Source organism: Macrosteles quadrilineatus, unplaced genomic scaffold (assembly GCF_028750875.1).
Source record: "Macrosteles quadrilineatus isolate MER2022 unplaced genomic scaffold, UCM_ALF_1.0 Scaffold_2__2_contigs__length_208266976, whole genome shotgun sequence".
Lineage (NCBI taxonomy): Eukaryota > Metazoa > Arthropoda > Insecta > Hemiptera > Cicadellidae > Macrosteles > Macrosteles quadrilineatus.
This window is the reverse complement of record NW_026542595.1, coordinates 175173449-175191905: the sequence shown is the minus strand read 5'-3', so window position 1 is coordinate 175191905 and position 18457 is coordinate 175173449. Positions and strand designations below refer to the sequence as shown.

The window sequence follows — 18457 nt, the reverse complement described above, 5'->3', positions numbered from 1 at the left end:
ATAGCACTGATATGAATCACTGAGTTTTGACGAATATGCAGGTTTTTTAACACAGTAAAACTGATAGGACTACGTTTTTTAAGCTATAGCATCCCCTACAGTACAGTTTGGGCAAAACTTCTGTGCGTGCGGATTGTTAGCTTAGGGCCGAACCAAAACATACGGGTGCGAGTAATTAGCAGAGCTGTGGGTAGGGGTGAGTGAGTCACGCTGAGTAGCAAGACACAAATATTTCACAAAAGTACCCCCCCCCCCCCCCCACATAGACCAGACCAGTTCTGGCTGTGCACACAGAAGCTTGCCAAACATAGTCATGAACAAAGAAAAAGGACGAAAATAGGATTTTAGGCACTAACACAATATTGTTTAGTAAACAATTTGTGACAGCTTGTCCACAAAGATGGGATGTCTATTTCAGTATACAAAAGTCAATAGCTTAACGATTGCGCTTTAGAATTTCCATATGAATCAGCTCAACTACACAACACAAATTAAGCAGTGCATACTTGCCATTGAGAGATTTACTTAGCTTTTTAAGTTGTAACAACAGAACTGATTATCAATTATCAATCAATTATTTAAGATGGGGACGCCACTATGTACGTATTTTAACCCAAATATGAGTGAAGGATGAGTGTAGGATGAGTGGCGCGATCTTGTAGTCTTGTTAGTGACTAAGGCCGACATGTTCCTTAGACACAGCTGTTAATTAATAGCCCATACAGCTAATGGCAACTAAGGGACCTACAGTTTATTGTGGAATCCGAACCACATTATTTCCTCGTAATTAACGAATTGGTCTAATTATCAGGATAGTACTGCGGATAGTCGTAGTACTCACTAGTGCAGACGTTAATCCACACCAGGGAGCATCGCATCCACAGTGCATCCCTATAATTATCCACAATTCGTTTGTTGTTTCTTCACAATTGATGTTCCTGCCGTGGGGGTTTTTAGACTTTAAAAAGTTGACCTTGAGCACAGTTACTTTACATTACATATTATTTATCAGTATCTAATACCATATCTTTTATATAGCCAAGACTGCTTATCCTATCGTGGTTCAATTTATGTAGAAAGACGGTTCCTATCTATAACTGAACACATTTTGACAATTTATTTTGTACGTGATAAAGGAAACAACGATATCAGAGTAAAATCTTACTTATTTTATTGATGTAAAATATCTCACAGGTGATGACTAGAATCATTTTTATTCAAGTTTCAATTTCTTTGGTTTAATACTGTTGCATATTCATCTAATCAAAGAGACCTGAAACAAACAAAGAGAGAGTTTTTAATATGAAATTCTTCAGGTTATTGCAATTAATAGCTGAGAAAGCCTCTCATACAGTACAGTAATAACTGGAGCAAAAAAGAACACAAGACTTTATATAGGCCTACACTATTAAATGAACATGAAAATGTTATTAGTGGAAGCTGGTTTAAATTATTTTGTATATAGTCTACTTGTATTAGAGAATAGAATAGTTTAAGTAGGCCTATAGACCTGGCCATATATATAAATGCTGTAACAGAAGAGACGTTTTCTTTTATTTCATTCTCATTACAGCTAATTGGTTTCTTTGCAACATTTTTGGTATACATCTTTTTGCAATAAAAATTTTATCCATCATAAAACCACCTCTATCTGCCATTGGCAATTAATTAAATATAATAACCATGCTTAAAAAGGATTTGAACAAATGAATAAAAAAGTTCTAACCAAAGCCCATGTCGTCATCAGATTCATTTTCACTTTCCTCTTTCTTCTTCTCCTCTTTCTTTTCGGCAGCAGGAGCAGCAGCTGCTTCAGCCACTACGGGAGCGGCTGAAAGTAGGAAAAAGTTAAATTTAATTATTGATATGAAAAATAAGGCGCTAATTCACTCACCAAAATGTTGTTCTTCTGACTATTTACTTGCATTGTTTCAAGTAACCTTTAGTATTTGGAAACAAATTTTTAATTACAGTAATGGTGAAAACTAAAACCGTAATTACTACAGATCAAGGTAATATCACTTTAAAGCCTGGTTCTAAATGTTATTTCAGTTCCTAGAGCATAATCTGAGCATAATCTGTTTAAGAGCATAATCTGAAATGGAAAACCCTAAATTAACCTTGAAACAACTGCATGCTGCAGAGCTCCAAGCCGACTCTATTTTGCGAGACAGAGCTGAGATTGTCGTTCTCGACCGCAGACGCAACAGTAACCGAGAAGCTTTGAGAGCTCTGTCTAAGGAAAAGGGCAAGAAGACTTGGTTCACCCTCGGACCAATACTTGTTAAGCTACCTGTCTCCACAGCCAGTGATTTACTGAACAAAGGTAAATGACTGGGACGGGTGGCGTCGTCCTGTAATCCAGCTACTGGGAGGTCACGAATTGTGGATATTTATAGGGATGCACTGTGGATGCGATGCTCCCTGGTGTGGATTAACGTCCGCACTAGTGAGTACTACGACTATCCGCAGTATTATCCTGATAATTAGACCAATTCGTAAATTACAAGGAAAAATGTGGTTCGGATTCCACTATAAACTGTAGGTCCCTTAGTTGCCATTAGCTGTATGGGCTATTAATTAACAGCTGTGTCTAAGGAACATGTCGGCCTTAGTCACTAACAAGACTACAAGATCGCGCCACTCATCCTACACTCATCCTTCACTCATATTTGGGTTAAAATACGCACATAGTGGCGTCCCCATCTTAAATAATTGAATTGAATTGAATTGAAGAGTGCTGACTAAGTGGTAAGGGTGTAGTGTTGCGTTCAACACACACAAACGAAATGGCTGTGTTGCTAGCCTTAGGCCTAATCTTAGCGTATCAGACTTATGTGGGAGAAGAATACTTAAGGTCTAATACTTTATCCTGAAATGGTGACCATGTATTCTCTCTGGCATAACTTTGATAGATTATGACCCATTGGTTAAACATTGTTATTTATTTATTTCTTTTTAGCGAATTTCCCATATAGGGAATAAGCTATTACCGTAGTACTCATGGTAAGACCTGGACCCGGGACCGATTTTAATTTTTTGTTTTGAGGTCTCTAGAGGCCAAAAACACCATCCGTTCAAATTGATATACAGGGTGATTGATATAAGTGTGCCAGCCATTTTATTCGAAAACTATAAGAGATATCAAAAAAAGTTAAATGGTAAGTGCCTTGGATTGTTTATTAAAAAAATTATAGTCAAGTCAAAAAAATTATTTTAGCCGCCATTTTTCCAATATGGCCGCCAACTTGGATTTTTCTTATGGAACACCCTGTATTTTATGATGTATTCTGGTAGAAAATGTAATTTTAAGACGATTTTATTCTTGTGATTTTTTTCATAAACCCAACCGTTTCAAAGATAATAATGGTTTAAGTTGTGGAATTTTGAATGGTTTTCAAATAAAACAGCTGGCATGCTTGCTTAGGCCTTTATCGAAACTCTTTCTCATGCAGAAATTTCAAAACTTTAACCATTATTATCTTTGAAACGGTTAGGTTTATGAAAAAAATCACAAGAATAAAATCGTCTTAAAATTACATTTTCTACCAGAATACATCATAAAATACAGGGTGTTCCGTAAGAAAAATCAAAGTTGGCGGCCATATTAGAAAAATGGCGGCTAAAATAATTTTTTTGACTTGACTACAATTTTTTTAATAAAAAATCCAAGGCACTTACCATTTAACTTTTTTTGATATCTCTTATAGTTTACGAATAAAACGGCTGGCACACTTATATCAATCACCCTGTATATATGTCCGTTAGCGCGATAACTCAAGCAAAAATGATCCGATTTTGATGAAATTTGGTACAAACGTGTAAACCTACGTTTATTCGAACGAGTTTGCGAACCAGCATAATCGGACCATGGGAACGGGGGTTTATGGGGGGTTTTATAGGGTAAAAATGGGGTTTTCCCATTTTTGGCCCTTAAAACAAAAAAAATTAGCAATTTCTTTTTAAACCGTTTTGAAGAGCTTAAAAAAATAAATAATTTAGTATATTGAAGCGCTCTTGTATGCTTAACGGTCACGGAGAAAATTCAAAAATAGTGTAATTTAAAATTCCCATGTTATTCTTATGGAGAAAATGAAAACTGTTGTAGTTAACTTGTTTATGGATATATATTGATAAAATTTGGCAAATTTCTTTATTTCATCCTATACTATTGACGTATGGTCAAAAAAAACTTTTTACCTTCCCCGTAGCAGCAAACCTAAGCACTCGTTCAATCTAATGTTATTTAAATTGGGAATAAATATGTCTTATTTATGAAAATATTTGAGTAAATGTAATCAGACAAGTTGAAATTCCCTTAGTCTGCAGGTTTGCTGCGGCGGGGGTATTTTTTCTTATTAGTACCACATTGTTATTAATCAATTTGTAAATTTCTGAAATAATCGATCTTAGTGATATTTACAATTGGCCTTTTATAAATTTTATCTGAGAAGATGACAATAAATTTATAAATTGCACATTACTAACTTATTGCTATTTAAACGTGAGGTTGTGTTCAGTTTTTTGCTGTTTATGCATCAGTTACTCTAAAATGAAAGAATTTAATGAAAGCATTATTCCTACGAAGTATCAGATTAATACAAATTAAATTTACACTTTTTGTTTGATAACTTTTTTTTTGTAGATACAATATAAATATATAACATTTATCGCTTCCAGGAGTGCTAGATTCAGATGTTCTTTTCACAGGGGATTCCTGCAAGTGATAGGGTTGGGTATTAAAGTTTAACCTGTTTGCTTCCCATACAAAGCTTATTAAGTTTCTCCATATTCTTACTGCTAACCTGTAAATAATGGAATAAACTCCATGCCTACCTCCCCCAGCGACTGGAGGTCCAGCCCCTACTCCTGAACCAACGTTGGTGATGAGTTCTTTGGGGTTGATGCCTTCCAGTGCTTTGGCAAACAATCCTGGCCAGTAGGGTTCAACCTCCACTCCTGCTGCTTTCAGGATGGTCTGGATCTTCTCACCCTACAAAGCAGTTGTTTAACTAAGGCTACTTGTGACTGCTTAAGTAATGATCTTTTATGAAGATTGATTAGGTTAGACCAAGGAACAAGTTCCAGGAGCCCGGTGGCTCAGTAAAGCGTAAACTGTGTTTAAAATGCTAACAGAGGTGATGTGGGTAAATTTGATAATGGTGCCATCATATCATAAAATTCCATTCATTCAACAAAAATTATAACCTAGCTAAGTAATAACTTACCGGTACTGTTTGCAAAGTAGTAAGTTACTAAACTGGAGCCTAGCGTCCTAGGAAGGAAGTAAAGTAGGACGCAAATGTTTAAAAATACAATTGGCTAAGTTATTGACATGCTATAGGCAAGGGTAATACACCAATGTGATTTTTGGTAATTTTCAAACCCCGCTTTAGCAGTTTCACCAGCCTATTGGATAACATGGTACTGATACCTACATAATTCAAGAGGAAAGAACACTCTGTTTCAGTGAAGAGCAAAGAGGAGATTTATTAGGCAGGCAATTCAAATTAAGACTAATTAATAATCCAAAATACTTACAGTAACAGCAACATCATCGTCAATAAGAATCAGAGCAGAATACACACATGCTAATTCAGCTTTGGTACTCATTTCGATTGTGGTTAATTGATTTCTTGTACTAATAATAGCGCAAGTCGCCAACAGGCCTTAGCTCTAATTTGAGAACAAGCACTTTTATTAATGTCCACCACTTTCACTTACTGCCACTGGACAACGCCGAACGGCCGAACGCCAAAAGCATCAAACAGCAGACGAAATTTTCACAAAAGTCAGCCAGCAATCAGGTGATATGAAATATGAAATGAAAAGAGTAAGAACGTCCTAAACATGGAATCAGTACAATGGTACAACCAACCACAACCAACGCAATAAATCTTGAAATATATTTCGAAACTTATTTATCAGTTTTCGGCTTAAAAAAAAACCTTTGTAAAATCTAATGTCAGGTCAATCTTTGTATAAAACCTCCACTTTCTACCTGATCAATCCATATTTCAATTGAATAATTAAATTTAATTAAATTATCGTATCATACTCTGTTTATATAGTTTGCTCTATATCCTAGTTTTTTGTGGTCTGTCAATGGCCATTATTTGTCTACACTGAGCTAGAAATGGAGCTAGAAATACAACTGGAGACTGGAGGTAGCTTTGACACTGCAACTCTGTAGAAAATTGAGACGCTGTAATCTATATTTTTGTTACGTTGGGCTCCACTGCTAGAGCTAGAGATACATATCTGAAGGTAGCAGAATGGTAACTCTTAATGAGAGAAATAGAGAAATGCAAGTCTGGCCGTCATTTTCGCTAGGGGAGTAAGTGTGTTGCACCCATATTATCATTGCACCATAGATAAAACATACTCATTGCACCTAGTATGCATATATTTCAACTAGGGGATTGTACATATACATAAATCCAAGCCATAAACCAATTTCGCTAGTTGGTACCAGCTTAACAAAATTTACAGCGTCTCGATTTTCTAGCGGAATTGTCGTTGTCTGTGCTGGGCTAACACAGCTATATCCAGTACCGGCGCGGCGTGAAGCTGGCCCCACCCAAAACAGCACTAATTTTAAAACCTATTACAAAAAAATAGTGCTACCCCAAATAGCACACATCGTTGGCCCAACGTTGGGAAATGGTCGGCATGGTTGCGAAATGGTTGGCAGAAATTTTAACGATTTGCCAACGGAAACATGTATTCGTTGGCCCTACGAAGGAAAGAATCGTTGGGCCTTCGTTGGGTTTAAGTATAAAACATTCTAAAACGCATTTTAACAAATTGATTTATTTAAAAGAACATAAATGTTATGGCAGCAATACAAGAATACAGGACAAATATTGTAAAAATTTGGATCTATAATGTAGTCAGAAGATGTTGTGTTACTAGATACAGTGGGGAACACCTGCATAATAATTCCATTTTATTTACAATATTCTTTAACTTATTTGAGAAAATATTTAATAGTTACAGTATAGGGGAAAGATTAATTAATTATATAAGAATCAATTATAACAGTACTAATCTATGGTAATCAAATAAATCTATATTCAAATACTAGTATCCTGTCCAACTACCAGAAAAACAATTCAACTACTTGAGGCCTAACCAGATTAACATATTCATATTACACTGTAGTATCAAAAATATTTTAAGTATTGTGACCATTGCAACTGTCGGCTACTCTTTGACCACTTGAAAACGCTCATGATCAACAAGCACAGATAGCTCAGAGGTAAGGTGTGAAGATCACAAGGCGAAGGTTCCGGGTTCGAAACCCGTTTGGGTCAAATAATTTTATTTAGTTTTTTTTTCAAAATTAGTTTTTATGAACTATTTAATCAATTTACTCAACTGATAATTATGCTTTTCATACTAAATCTTTATTATTTTGTGTTTTTTATGTTTGGGCCCAATGAGATGGTTGGCCCTTCCGAAGAAATTGGTTGGTTGGCCAACCGTAAGACTTGGTGCCAAAACATAACGTTGGCCAACGATCGACAGAAACATTGGGCCAGCGATTTTCCAAAGATTTTTGGTACTTGAGACCTAACGTTACAAATAAAAAAAATAGAGCTCATCAGGTAAATGGATAAATGGTGATGATTTGTGGGTGGGGCCAGCTTCACGTTTTGCCCCACCCACAAAAATAATTAAAATAACATAATTATATACACTTACCAGAAACCTCCAGTTCCAGTTGTATATTTCTAGCTCAGTGATGGCTATTGGCTCTATGTCACAGCATGTACAAGTAAAACCCCAAACTCCGAAATTACCGTAGTTAAAAAAATGTACTACTGTTGTATGTACATTGTACTTTACCCTCTACAGTAGTAGTGCAAATAAGACGGCCAGGGCCAACGTCCAACGTCTCGCGCAATTCTCTCGTTCAGAGCAGAGCACGATTGCTAGAAAAATACCGGTATGGATCATAAACATAAACAAATGACGTTGTTGGTCCGAATCCTATACTAATAGCATTGAACATATGTTTTGGCAGTTCCATTTAAGCAATGTTAAAATAATAATGTTTATTTTTGGGCCAAAAACGTCATTTGTTTATGTTTACGATCCATACCGGTATTTTTCTAGTAATCGTGGAGCAGAGCTACCTTTTTGTATCTCCCTCCATTCCACTCCATTCTCCTGTAGCTCAGCCTCAATGCAGTGCGTCTAGTGTGAGTGAAGAGTGAAGTCAACACAAAATAAACACAAACGTCAAAAACACGTAGTCTAGGATCTTTCTTTCGTTTATTTTATAATAATCTGTCTGTTGCTGTTGTGGCCTTCCCTTAGCCTGTTGTTATTGTTATTGTGTCAACGTCAACGTGTATTATATTATGTCAATGAGTCATCAATGAAGAATAGGCTTTCTTACAATACACACACACTCATTTGAAACTTGGATAGGAAATTTTAAAAGTTCAAATCTTTAGAGTATCAATTTTAAACTTCCTGCAGGGTTTCAGAAACCAAGGTTAAGTTAGCCCTTCATAATCATAAGATACATTTTTTTAAAGCTTAACAATGTCTTCAGATACTCTGACAGTACAGGTCAGTATTTTCTCCTAATTTTAAGTCTGTAACTTATTCCTAAAACCAATTAACTAGTTAATTAGTTAGTTAAGTTATAATGAAGATTGATGATAATGATGGCCTTGATGGTTGGAAACCTTAAGGTTTTGTTTAGCCCTTCTATTTATTTGATACATTTTTGGTTTTAAAAGCAGTTACAGTTTAAGTTATCCCTTTAACTAGTTAGCCTACCTTACTTCGTCAATCCTAGAATGGTCTCGGTGACTTGTTTCGAAACAGTTTAATTTTCAAGCCTCTTGTCGGCTTGCATAAAATAAATTATTTGAACAAATTTCATTACTTATTGTCGTCAATACACAAAAATATAACATTTAATGTAATACATAAACACAGATAAGTTTCCATAAAATAATTCATGGCCAGCCATAACACATACTGATGCCCAGGGAGGGGTGAAACAGCTGATTATGAGTGCCTTGTTATCTATGTCCTTGATAAGAAGCCTTTATCTAAAGCAATAATAAAAGCTTTAAAGCATTTATGTAAAATTGGAAAAAGTAGAGTTCTCCAGTACACCACTGGGAATAATGTAAAGAAAATGTTGGAAAATGTTTAAAATTAAATTAAAAACCGATTTTTAAGCTCTTTGCACCTAAATTGGCTTTGACAATCTATATTTTTTACATTGTTTTAATAGGCCTAGGCTATATGAAAGCTGACTTTGTCCTGCTGTGGCCTCTGGAATAGTGTGAATTGGTGAAATTTTATGTTTTTACTGCATAATGTGAAAAAATGTGGTTTACCTGGTGGGTTTTCTAGGAGGTGGGGATGCCCATTGTCACTAGTTTAGCCTTAGCCTAAGTCTTCCTCTGCTGGTCTTCAAGTGCTAGTTAAGTTAAAGTTAAGTTAACTTTAACAGTTAATAAACTGTTAACTTTATTATAGTACTCAAGCCCGCCAATATAATTTTCTTGTAATACTGCTGTTATTGCGCTATTGTTAACCCTTTGCGCCTTCGAACCTTAACAAATGTGTTACAGTCTAACCTTGATATAACGAACCTCAATATAACGAATTCCTTGATATAACGAATTTTTTTAAATCCCCTAGAACTCTCCATAAGACACAATGTATATTTTACCTCTACATAACAAACAAACCATATCAACGACCTTGATTTAATAAATTTTTCATGATCCCGGATAAAAATAAGACACCTCAATATAACGAATTTATCATTGTCAGAACCTCTACATAGCGAATTTAACCTCTACTTAACGAATTGTCTGCGTCTCTCCCTCGATACAACGAATCCCCCCCCAACCCCCATTATTGTCTTTGAAAAATCAGTTTCTTCATAAAATGAAATGGAAAGGTGACGTCAACGCTTGCGCTAACATTCGTCTGCTCCGTTTTACACATCCCGGCCCGTCTGCTGTCATCGCTGCATTCACGCTATATGTTACAACTGAGAACTGAACTGATTTCATTCAATGAGGACTGATGACGACGTAATGTGTAGTAAGCTGTGATTGGGTGATAAGTAAATATGGTGAATTGTACAATTTTTGGATGAAGAGAAACCTTAGAAAGAAAAAAGAATAGAAGAACAAAGCAAAGAGAAAGAATAGCAACATCATTACCTTAACATTCCTTTTACAAGTGTTTTTATTATCTTTAAGTTGGCTATGATTATACACTTTTATAACGACTTATCTAATATTTTTATTATTTTCAATATGATTTGTTTAAACTAAGGCAACACCAATGCTATAGTGATGATTATTACAGTACTGACATTCCTCTGTTGTGATTTAAAGCAGTACTGTAGCCTACCGGCCTATCACGGGCAGTAGCTTACAAAACTCTAAACTGTTTCGTTTTGTTCTTTACGTGGTTTATTGCTATAAAATACAGTGTTTGGCTAGGTTTTAGGTGGGTTAGAGTAAGCTGTGATTTTAAACATACAGTTTGTAACCGTAACCTGTACCAAGGTCAATAACTAGAAATGGCATGATTGCGCAATGTTAAAGATCCCTTCCCTTTAGTACCCCGGATAATCGAGGTTCTACTTTAAAATGTAAACACTGTTCACTGTAAAGTATTGTAGCCTATGCTACTTTAATTGTGTTTTAATGAGGCCATTGAGATCCAATCCCGACCTATATTGACTGATGCTGGTTCTGAACCTCGACTTAGCGAAATTCCTGCAAACCTAACCTCAATATAACGAACCTCGTTTTAACAAAATCCTTGATATAACGAATATTTAGTTCGGTCCCTTCAGATTCGTTATACCGAGGTTGGACTGTAATAAGAAGATTATGTATGATCTAAATATCCGGTTAAAATGCAACCCTCTGTATTATTATCCATAGAATAGGATATATTAAAGCTAGACCCTGCCTGGAAACATTGAATCATACTTTCATTTTAGGTGCCGGCAGATGATTCTTCTGCCCCTCCGTTTGCAAAACCAAAAAGAGTTCCTCGTCGTGTTTTACACTTCTCCGACGGGACTCTGGAAGAATATAGTACTGATGAGGAAGATGGTGTTGAACCCAAAATTGTGCAACAAAATGCTCAACAATTGTCAAGTGTTGATCCTGTAAGTCCAGATATTAACTAGAGATAGGAATAGTCTCACACATGTTGAGCCTCTTAAGAGACTTGTTGATAAAGAACACAATTAGGTTATCAAACTAATTTTGTTTTCCTAGCATAACTTAAATTCCCAAAGTGTAAACCTTGAAATTGTCAATTGGACGTGCAATGATGATGAAAATTTTGTATTAGTACAAAGGCAACTCTTTATTGGTTAATTTATAGTGTTTCAACTGTGGCTGTTCACAGTAAAAAGTGTCTACAATTTTGTTTTGGCCTATTTTTTAATGTTAGTGGAACTGTACTGCTGTTTTCACAAGCTCGTTTTGAATTACAATTGGCTACACTAAAATTCAGAAAACTAATAATATTCTCCACCTAAAGTTATGGATGAATGATTAAAAAAAACGTCTTTTGTATTAAACTGAATGTTTAACATTATACTTTTGTTATATTTACATTTATATATATGATGTCTCCGCAAGCCATCAACCTATAAATATTAAAAGGTCATACAAGGTAGAGTTAAATTATTGTGGATTGTGTAGAAAACATTGGCGTGGATGCCTTGGTTCTGGTACCAAACTGTGGTGGCCGGCTCTAAGACCCTAGAGGTTTGTGATTATCTCGGAGAATCCTTAGCCAGCTTCTTCGGTATCACAACGCCCAAATACCAGTTTGAAATCGACCACTACCAGCAAATGTTGGCTGAAGTAAGTATGCATCTTCATAATAAATATTAAATAGGTTTTTTATTGTTGATTTACAGTTTGATAGAGGAAGTTATCTTCGACGGTTTATTGAAGACATTCAATCCCATGTTAAACTTGTCGCCATTCTTAAAAATCAAAATGGATGTAGTTGAGTTAAGCCACTTACTGATGTAAATTTTCTAGTTTCCGTTTAAAAGCTTCAAATCATTGACCAAAGGTTATTGTTGCTAGTGACCACCTGTTTTATTCTTTATAGTAGTAGTAAATCCTACTTATTATTATTAATATTATAAATGAGAAAGTTTGGATGTATGGATGTATGGATGTATGGATGTATGTTTGTGACAAGTGAATGCGAAAAATACTGGTCGGATTGGGCTGAAATTTGGCATGATGATAGCTCACATTCCCGATTAACATATAGGCATATTCTTATTTCAAAAATCCTTTCGGGCTCCGCCCCAGTGGCCTTGGAGTTTCCCATGTTAACCTTATGAGAAATGGAATTATTGAATCTTAACAGCTGTTTCAATTAACCCTAGGAGTGGCCAATGTTAGAAGTGGGGAATGGCCAACCCATTTTGGCGATTTTGCAGACCTTTTTTTGAAAATTCGTAAAAACTCAACCGTACAAGTAAACCTAGCCAACCTCATATTCATTTTGTTCGGAAAGAACAGGAGAATCTAGAAATAGTAATATCATAATGATTTAGACAGTGTATTTTATCGGTACAGTGAAAAAAAATAAAAAATTTGAATTTTTTTTTTGAAATTTCAAAAGCGGCCTCGGTATTTTTTTCTACGGATTTTTTTATGGGAAATTCATTATATACATTTTGTAGACAATCTAATTCCCTACATAGAAATATATAACATGTTAGGAAAATATTTTTTTTTTATAAGTTTTTGGGGCGAAATATAATGACAAACGGAGAACCGAAAAAATTGAAAACCGTACAGTGTTAGTTTATGTTGTAAAAAGTTCTATAATATATGTGTATACTAATAATGATATATACATGTTTGTAAAGCTAATGAAGTAAGGAATCAAAAAAAGTCATAAAGTTTATGGTAAAAATAATTTTTTACCTATAAACATACGCATATATAATAATGTTTTTATATTTTAGCGATTTCTCGAGAAAAAAAATTTACAGTACTTAGTATACAACTTTTGTACCAATTTTTTTACTTCAAACCAACATAATAATCTTGTAGTGTATTCAATTACCTACATAAAAATGTATAACATGTTAGAAATATTTTTGTTGTAGGTACGTAATAGGGACATAATAATACAATAACCGCAAAACCGCAAATAAGTGTAAACTATAGCCTACAGTGTTTGCTTGTGTTGTGAAACATTATATAGGCTGATGATATGTAGCCTACATATTTGTAAAGCTAATGAAGTAAAGAATCCAAAAAAGTCATAAGTATGATGGTAAAAAGTTATTTTCACCTATGATTATGTATCAATTTGAGAACGTTTTGAATTTTTTGCGCATTTCGAGAAAATGGAGTGTACAGTATTTAGTAGCCTATATAATTTTTTTTACCAAATTTTTACACCCAAACCAATATAAACATGTTGTAGTGTATTCATTTACCTTTATAAAAATGTATAACACCTTGGGTAAATCATTATATAGCATATATAGCACCTCTGAATGTCAGAATCGTCATTTTTGGACATGATGCTAACAAAATACAGTAGTAGGCCTAGGCCTATTTAGTATAGGCTATAACTTTTTTACAAAATTTTTTACCCCCAAACCATTATAAACATGTTGTAGTGTATTCATTTACCTTTATAAAAATGTATAACACCTTGGGTATATCATTATATAGGTACAACAATCTCTGAATGTCAGAATCGTCATTTTAGGACATGATGCTAACAAAATACAACCTTTTATGAACACTATTTCACACAATTCAGTAATATTTATGCATGAAGATTACTGTTATACACACACACAACACTTCACTAACACTAACACTACGAACTAATAACATATTTAGTAATAAATCGCGGATAAAACTATTACTGGCAACAACACAATACACAAACAAACAATGGCAATACAAGACAGCTGACAGACTGTAGCAGTAATGACTCACTTGTCGTCTACATGCGAGCATACAGAAATAACCCTGAGTGCAGGGCTGCCACTCTATGAATCTAAATTTCTTCCTCTTCAAAATGATATACTATATGGCTAGTAATAATAACTTTCACTGTATATAATTCGTATTTTCCATACTGTCACCAGACGACTGTTGGCCATTTGTAAGACATTTCTAAAACAGCTGTTTTCATAAAATCGTAACGATTGTGCAATCAATATTTAGTTATAAATATCACTACCACAATGAAGATAAAATCAATGGCTATCCAGTGGTACCACCCGCAACATCCCAAGACGAAAATTACCCGAGCAGGGTAATGCCAAACAAGACGTGTTTTGCCAGTTCCCAAGTGTCGGCTGCAAAAGTCGTGCCGCGCCAAAATTTCAATTGATTTCTAATCGTCGTGACATTGTTATATACCTGCTACAGGGTTTGTTTATGTAATCAAATGAAAGTTCAGAATGTGATCTTTCGAATGGTATATATATTATTCTCATCTGAGTTGATTGTAAGTGTTTTTTTTACCGTTAAAAAAATTTCGGCCCATACCGTCACCAGACGACTTTGGCCATTCTAAGCATCAACGTCATACCGTCACCAGACGACAGTTGGCCACTGCTAGGGTTAAACAAGTTGGTTCTGTTCTATGATGTTCAATAGCATTAAAGTTACAAGGATTACCAACAGGGTGCCGCACTATTATTTCTTTTATATTTATGACAACAGCTAATTTGCAACCAAAAGGTGAGTGAGCGTAGCGAACGAACTTCAACCTGGAGGCGAGTTAGCGTAGCGAACGAGTTAACCTGAGGGCAAGTGAGCGCAGCGAACGAGCTCCAACCTAAAGGTGAGTGAGCGTAGCGAACAAACTTCAACCAGGACGTGATTGAGCCATGCGAACGAGATAATCTTGAAAATTAAGAAGTTAAACGGGGCAAAGCCCGCGGGTTACAGCTAGTTTCCCTTAAAGGGAACAATTTATTACTGTAGGTAATAGGTATCATTGAAAAACCTGGGCCTGATATTGCTTTTTTTAATGAAGATGTTTAATAGTAAAATTTTGAATGTTAAATAAAAGTGCTGTTACCATTAAATCATAAAATGAGCAGTTTTTGTGTGAATAAAAATGGCTGCTATTTTGAAAGCTAAAGATTGTGTTTGAATGATTATTTTTGTATCAGTTTATTGCTACCTAAAATTGTACAAGGTATCTTCAACAGCTTTAAATATATTATAATAATACCCGCCGCAGCAAACCTGCAGACTAAGCGAATTTCCATTTACCTGATTGGATTTTCAATTAAATCTATATAATTTTTAAATAGCATACCTAGATTTGCTGCTACAGGGAGGGTAAATACCCCCGCCGCAGCAAACCTGCAGACTAAGCGAATTTCCATTTGATTTACACTGAAATGTCTACTTAAAAATATAACATTTTTTCCCGATTTAAATAGAATTAGTTTAACAAGTACTTAGGTTTGCTGCATCAGGGAGGTAAAACTGTTTTTTTTATGTTAATAGTTAGTAAGAAATAAAAACATTTTTCAAATTTGATCAAAATATGTTCATAAACAAGCAAACTACAACAGTTTACTTATTCTCCATAAGAATAACATGGGAATTTTAAATTTACAATTTTTTGGAATTTTCTCCGTAACCATTAGGCGCATAATAACGCTTCAATATACTAAATTATTTGTTTTTTTAAGCTCTACAAAATGGTTTGGAAAGAAATTGCTAAATTTTATGTTTTTTTGGGTCAAAAATGCGAAAAACCTATTTTTACCCCATAAAACCCCCGTTCCCATGGTCCGATCATGCTGGATCGCGAACTCGTTCGAATAAACGTAGGTTTACACGTTTGCACCGAATTTCATCAAAATCGGATCATTTTTGCTCGAGTTATCGTGCTAACGAACACATATATATATAAATATAGATATATGAATTTGAACGGATGGTGTTTTTGGTCTCTAGGGACCTCGAAACGAAAAAAAAAATCGGTCCCGCGTCCAGGTCTTACCATGAGTACTACGGTAATAGCTTATTCCCTATATGGGAAATTCGCTAAAAAAAGGCATAAATCTCACCAACAAGGTTTTTTAGAAAAAATTTTGTTCTTGGTTTTTTCCCATAACAAATATTTGTAAGGTTTTTGTACTTACCGTTTGTACCTTACCAAAAAACTTTAGTTCATAAGGGTACCGGCAAATACAACAAATCTATTGACAATTGAGAACTTTGAATTGAATGAATATATGGCATCAAGAGTGCTTATATATAATATATAATAACAAGTTACAGAAAAAAGTGTAGGCAAACATTTTTTCATTAAAAAATCATCCTTTCTCCTTATTCCTTCAGGAAGAAGAACTAAAGAAGAAACAAGATCTTGAGATGGGTGGATGGGTTGGTAAGAACACAGAAAATGGCGAGGAAGAAAATAAAGGAAGCATAACAAAGGCACCGTCAATCCAAAGGTACTAGTCTGCATAATCTATTGACTCTATGCAAAATACCATAAAGTACCTCTGGATATTGCAAAATGCACCAGTAGCCAGTATGGGATTTTCAAATAAATACTAGTCATATCATCCAGTCAATTACTTAAAATAGACAAATATTAGTTAACTATTTAAAACTCTTCAATTTTTCTCTAGAGAGTGTTTATTTTATACTTATAATCTGGAGTGTTCAAAAAGAATAAAATACCAAGTCTGTTATAATGCCTTAGAAGTTAATAAAAGACATATCAATATTTTTGTACTGGTAATTTGAGTAGTATGTTTAATGATTCAATGTGTTAAAAGCAAACTTTAATGTTAAATAACTTATTGTAAACTCTTCATCCCTTAACCCTCCGAGTGTCCCTTGTTTTGGCCTTAATGTCTGCCTATTTTTTGCTCATTTGCAAGGTTTTATTAAAGCGGATATGAGAAGCTTGAAAACAATGTTAATTATACTGTTCTATATACCATTTTGTTTGGAAAATCATGGGCTTCAATATTATACATAGAACATAAGGAACATTTGTTTCAATAAATTGTTTAGGTAAAAAAAAATATTTTGGAACATAAAAAAAAAAAAAAATAAGTTCGCGCTCAATGAAATTGTATAAATTATAGGCCTATAAATATTTGAAAATAGCCACTTTGTTCTAAATTTTATGAGGATTACAAATATATAATAATATAAGGAAGTAGATTTGCAAATAAATAAGTTATGGGCAAAAAACAGATTTCAGTACATAGCGTTTAGCTAAGAATGCATAGCCTAACCATAGCTAGGAATCTGGCTGATAATTTACATCAATATCACTACCTACTTCTTCAGGATCATCAACCAGCCCTTCAAAATCACTTAAATCTTCTTATAATGCACCACGTATATCACTACTTTTGATTTTTAACACTAAAACAATGATAAACATAATAAAACACATCAGTCATCGGTCCGAGGTTAACCAAGCTGTTTACAAATACGCACGTCAGCTGTCTGCTACAATATTTTCAAAACTAAAATGAATAGCGCTTAGAGACAGACCTAGGGAGAAAGCTCTGAATCTGTCAAATAAAACGATACCTAACTCGATCCAGTTCAATCCGATTTTGTCAGTCATAGAGCCTTCGCTGTAAACAGTGTTTGTGAGTCGCTGCAGCGACAAATAACACTCGGAGGGTTAAAAGAGCGTTGCAGTTAAAGTGGTTATCCTATAAGTAATTAAATATACAGTAACAAATAAGAAGTTTGAATGCAATTTTGTAAGTAAAACTGAGGTAGGACTAGTGATTTTTTGATTTTTCTTCTCAACAACATAAATCTAAGTTTGTTAAAATACTATTGTTTAAATGGATTGACAGATCTTGTTTGGAGAAAATCCTGAACCCCGCATTAAGTTGGAAAATATTCATCCCGATAACAAACTCCACAATTTCGAGTCCTGTTCATCTTTAGTAACAACTCAAACTTAAAATAGTGGGTCTGTATAAATGTGTTTTGTTTGCATTCTTTTACTATTTGTTTTTTTCTTTTGTGTTACTTTTCTTCTGTTCTCATTATGATTTTTTTCATACAGGTTGACAGTATGAGTTTTGAAGAGATTCTTCATGGATTGTGATATATTGTTCATAAAGCATTCTTTTACACGTCAATACTAACCATTGTAAGTTTTATTTATTTGCATTTGATTAATATTTATTTTTGTTATTATTTATATTTATATTTTTCCTATTTTTATTCTATTATATATTAGTATGATTATAATATTATGTAAATTTAGACTCCTACAACCTTTGACTATTGATGAACCTAGACATTCTATCCCCATGTTAATGTTGTTGCCATTTTTAAAATCTAATTTGTCTTGTTGATGTGAGCCACCGACAGATTGCGCTGATCTAAATTATGTTTTTTACCAAGTCAAACTGATGGACCGACTT

The 18457-nt window shown here is 34.4% G+C and overlaps 2 protein-coding genes across 2 annotated transcripts; one reads left to right on the top strand and one right to left on the bottom strand.

Moving 5' to 3' along the window:
- Window positions 1-1148: 1148 nt before the first annotated feature.
- Window positions 1149-5752, bottom strand: LOC128985928 (60S acidic ribosomal protein P1-like). The gene is made up of 4 exons (XM_054405919.1): window positions 5542-5752; window positions 4837-4993; window positions 1727-1831; window positions 1149-1273 (listed from the first exon to the last, which is right to left on the bottom strand). Exons 1-4 carry the CDS (start codon window positions 5611-5613, stop codon window positions 1260-1262), a joined length of 348 nt encoding a protein of 115 aa, XP_054261894.1. The 5' UTR covers window positions 5614-5752; the 3' UTR covers window positions 1149-1259.
- A 2520-nt stretch (window positions 5753-8272) lies between these two features.
- Window positions 8273-18229, top strand: LOC128985927 (protein FAM177A1-like). The gene is made up of 5 exons (XM_054405918.1): window positions 8273-8583; window positions 11003-11173; window positions 11718-11882; window positions 16383-16498; window positions 18094-18229. Exons 1-5 carry the CDS (start codon window positions 8557-8559, stop codon window positions 18104-18106), a joined length of 492 nt encoding a protein of 163 aa, XP_054261893.1. The 5' UTR covers window positions 8273-8556; the 3' UTR covers window positions 18107-18229.
- The last annotated feature ends 228 nt before the right edge of the window (window positions 18230-18457 follow it).

Bases quoted from the DNA above. Each gene is read 5' to 3' on its own strand.
- LOC128985927 (XM_054405918.1), top strand. From the start codon at position 8,557: ATGTCTTCAGATACTCTGACAGTACAG. The intron at 8,584-11,002 runs GTCAGTATTTTC...CTTTCATTTTAG, and splicing joins CAGATACTCTGACAGTACAG to GTGCCGGCAGATGATTCTTC. The intron at 11,883-16,382 runs GTAAGTATGCAT...TTATTCCTTCAG, and splicing joins ACCAGCAAATGTTGGCTGAA to GAAGAAGAACTAAAGAAGAA.
- LOC128985928 (XM_054405919.1), bottom strand. From the start codon at position 5,613: ATGAGTACCAAAGCTGAATTAGCATGTGTGTATTCTGCTCTGATTCTT. The intron at 4,994-5,541 runs GTAAGTATTTTG...ACTGCTTTGTAG, and splicing joins ACGATGATGTTGCTGTTACT to GGTGAGAAGATCCAGACCAT. The intron at 1,832-4,836 runs GTAGGCATGGAG...TCCTACTTTCAG, and splicing joins ACCTCCAGTCGCTGGGGGAG to CCGCTCCCGTAGTGGCTGAA.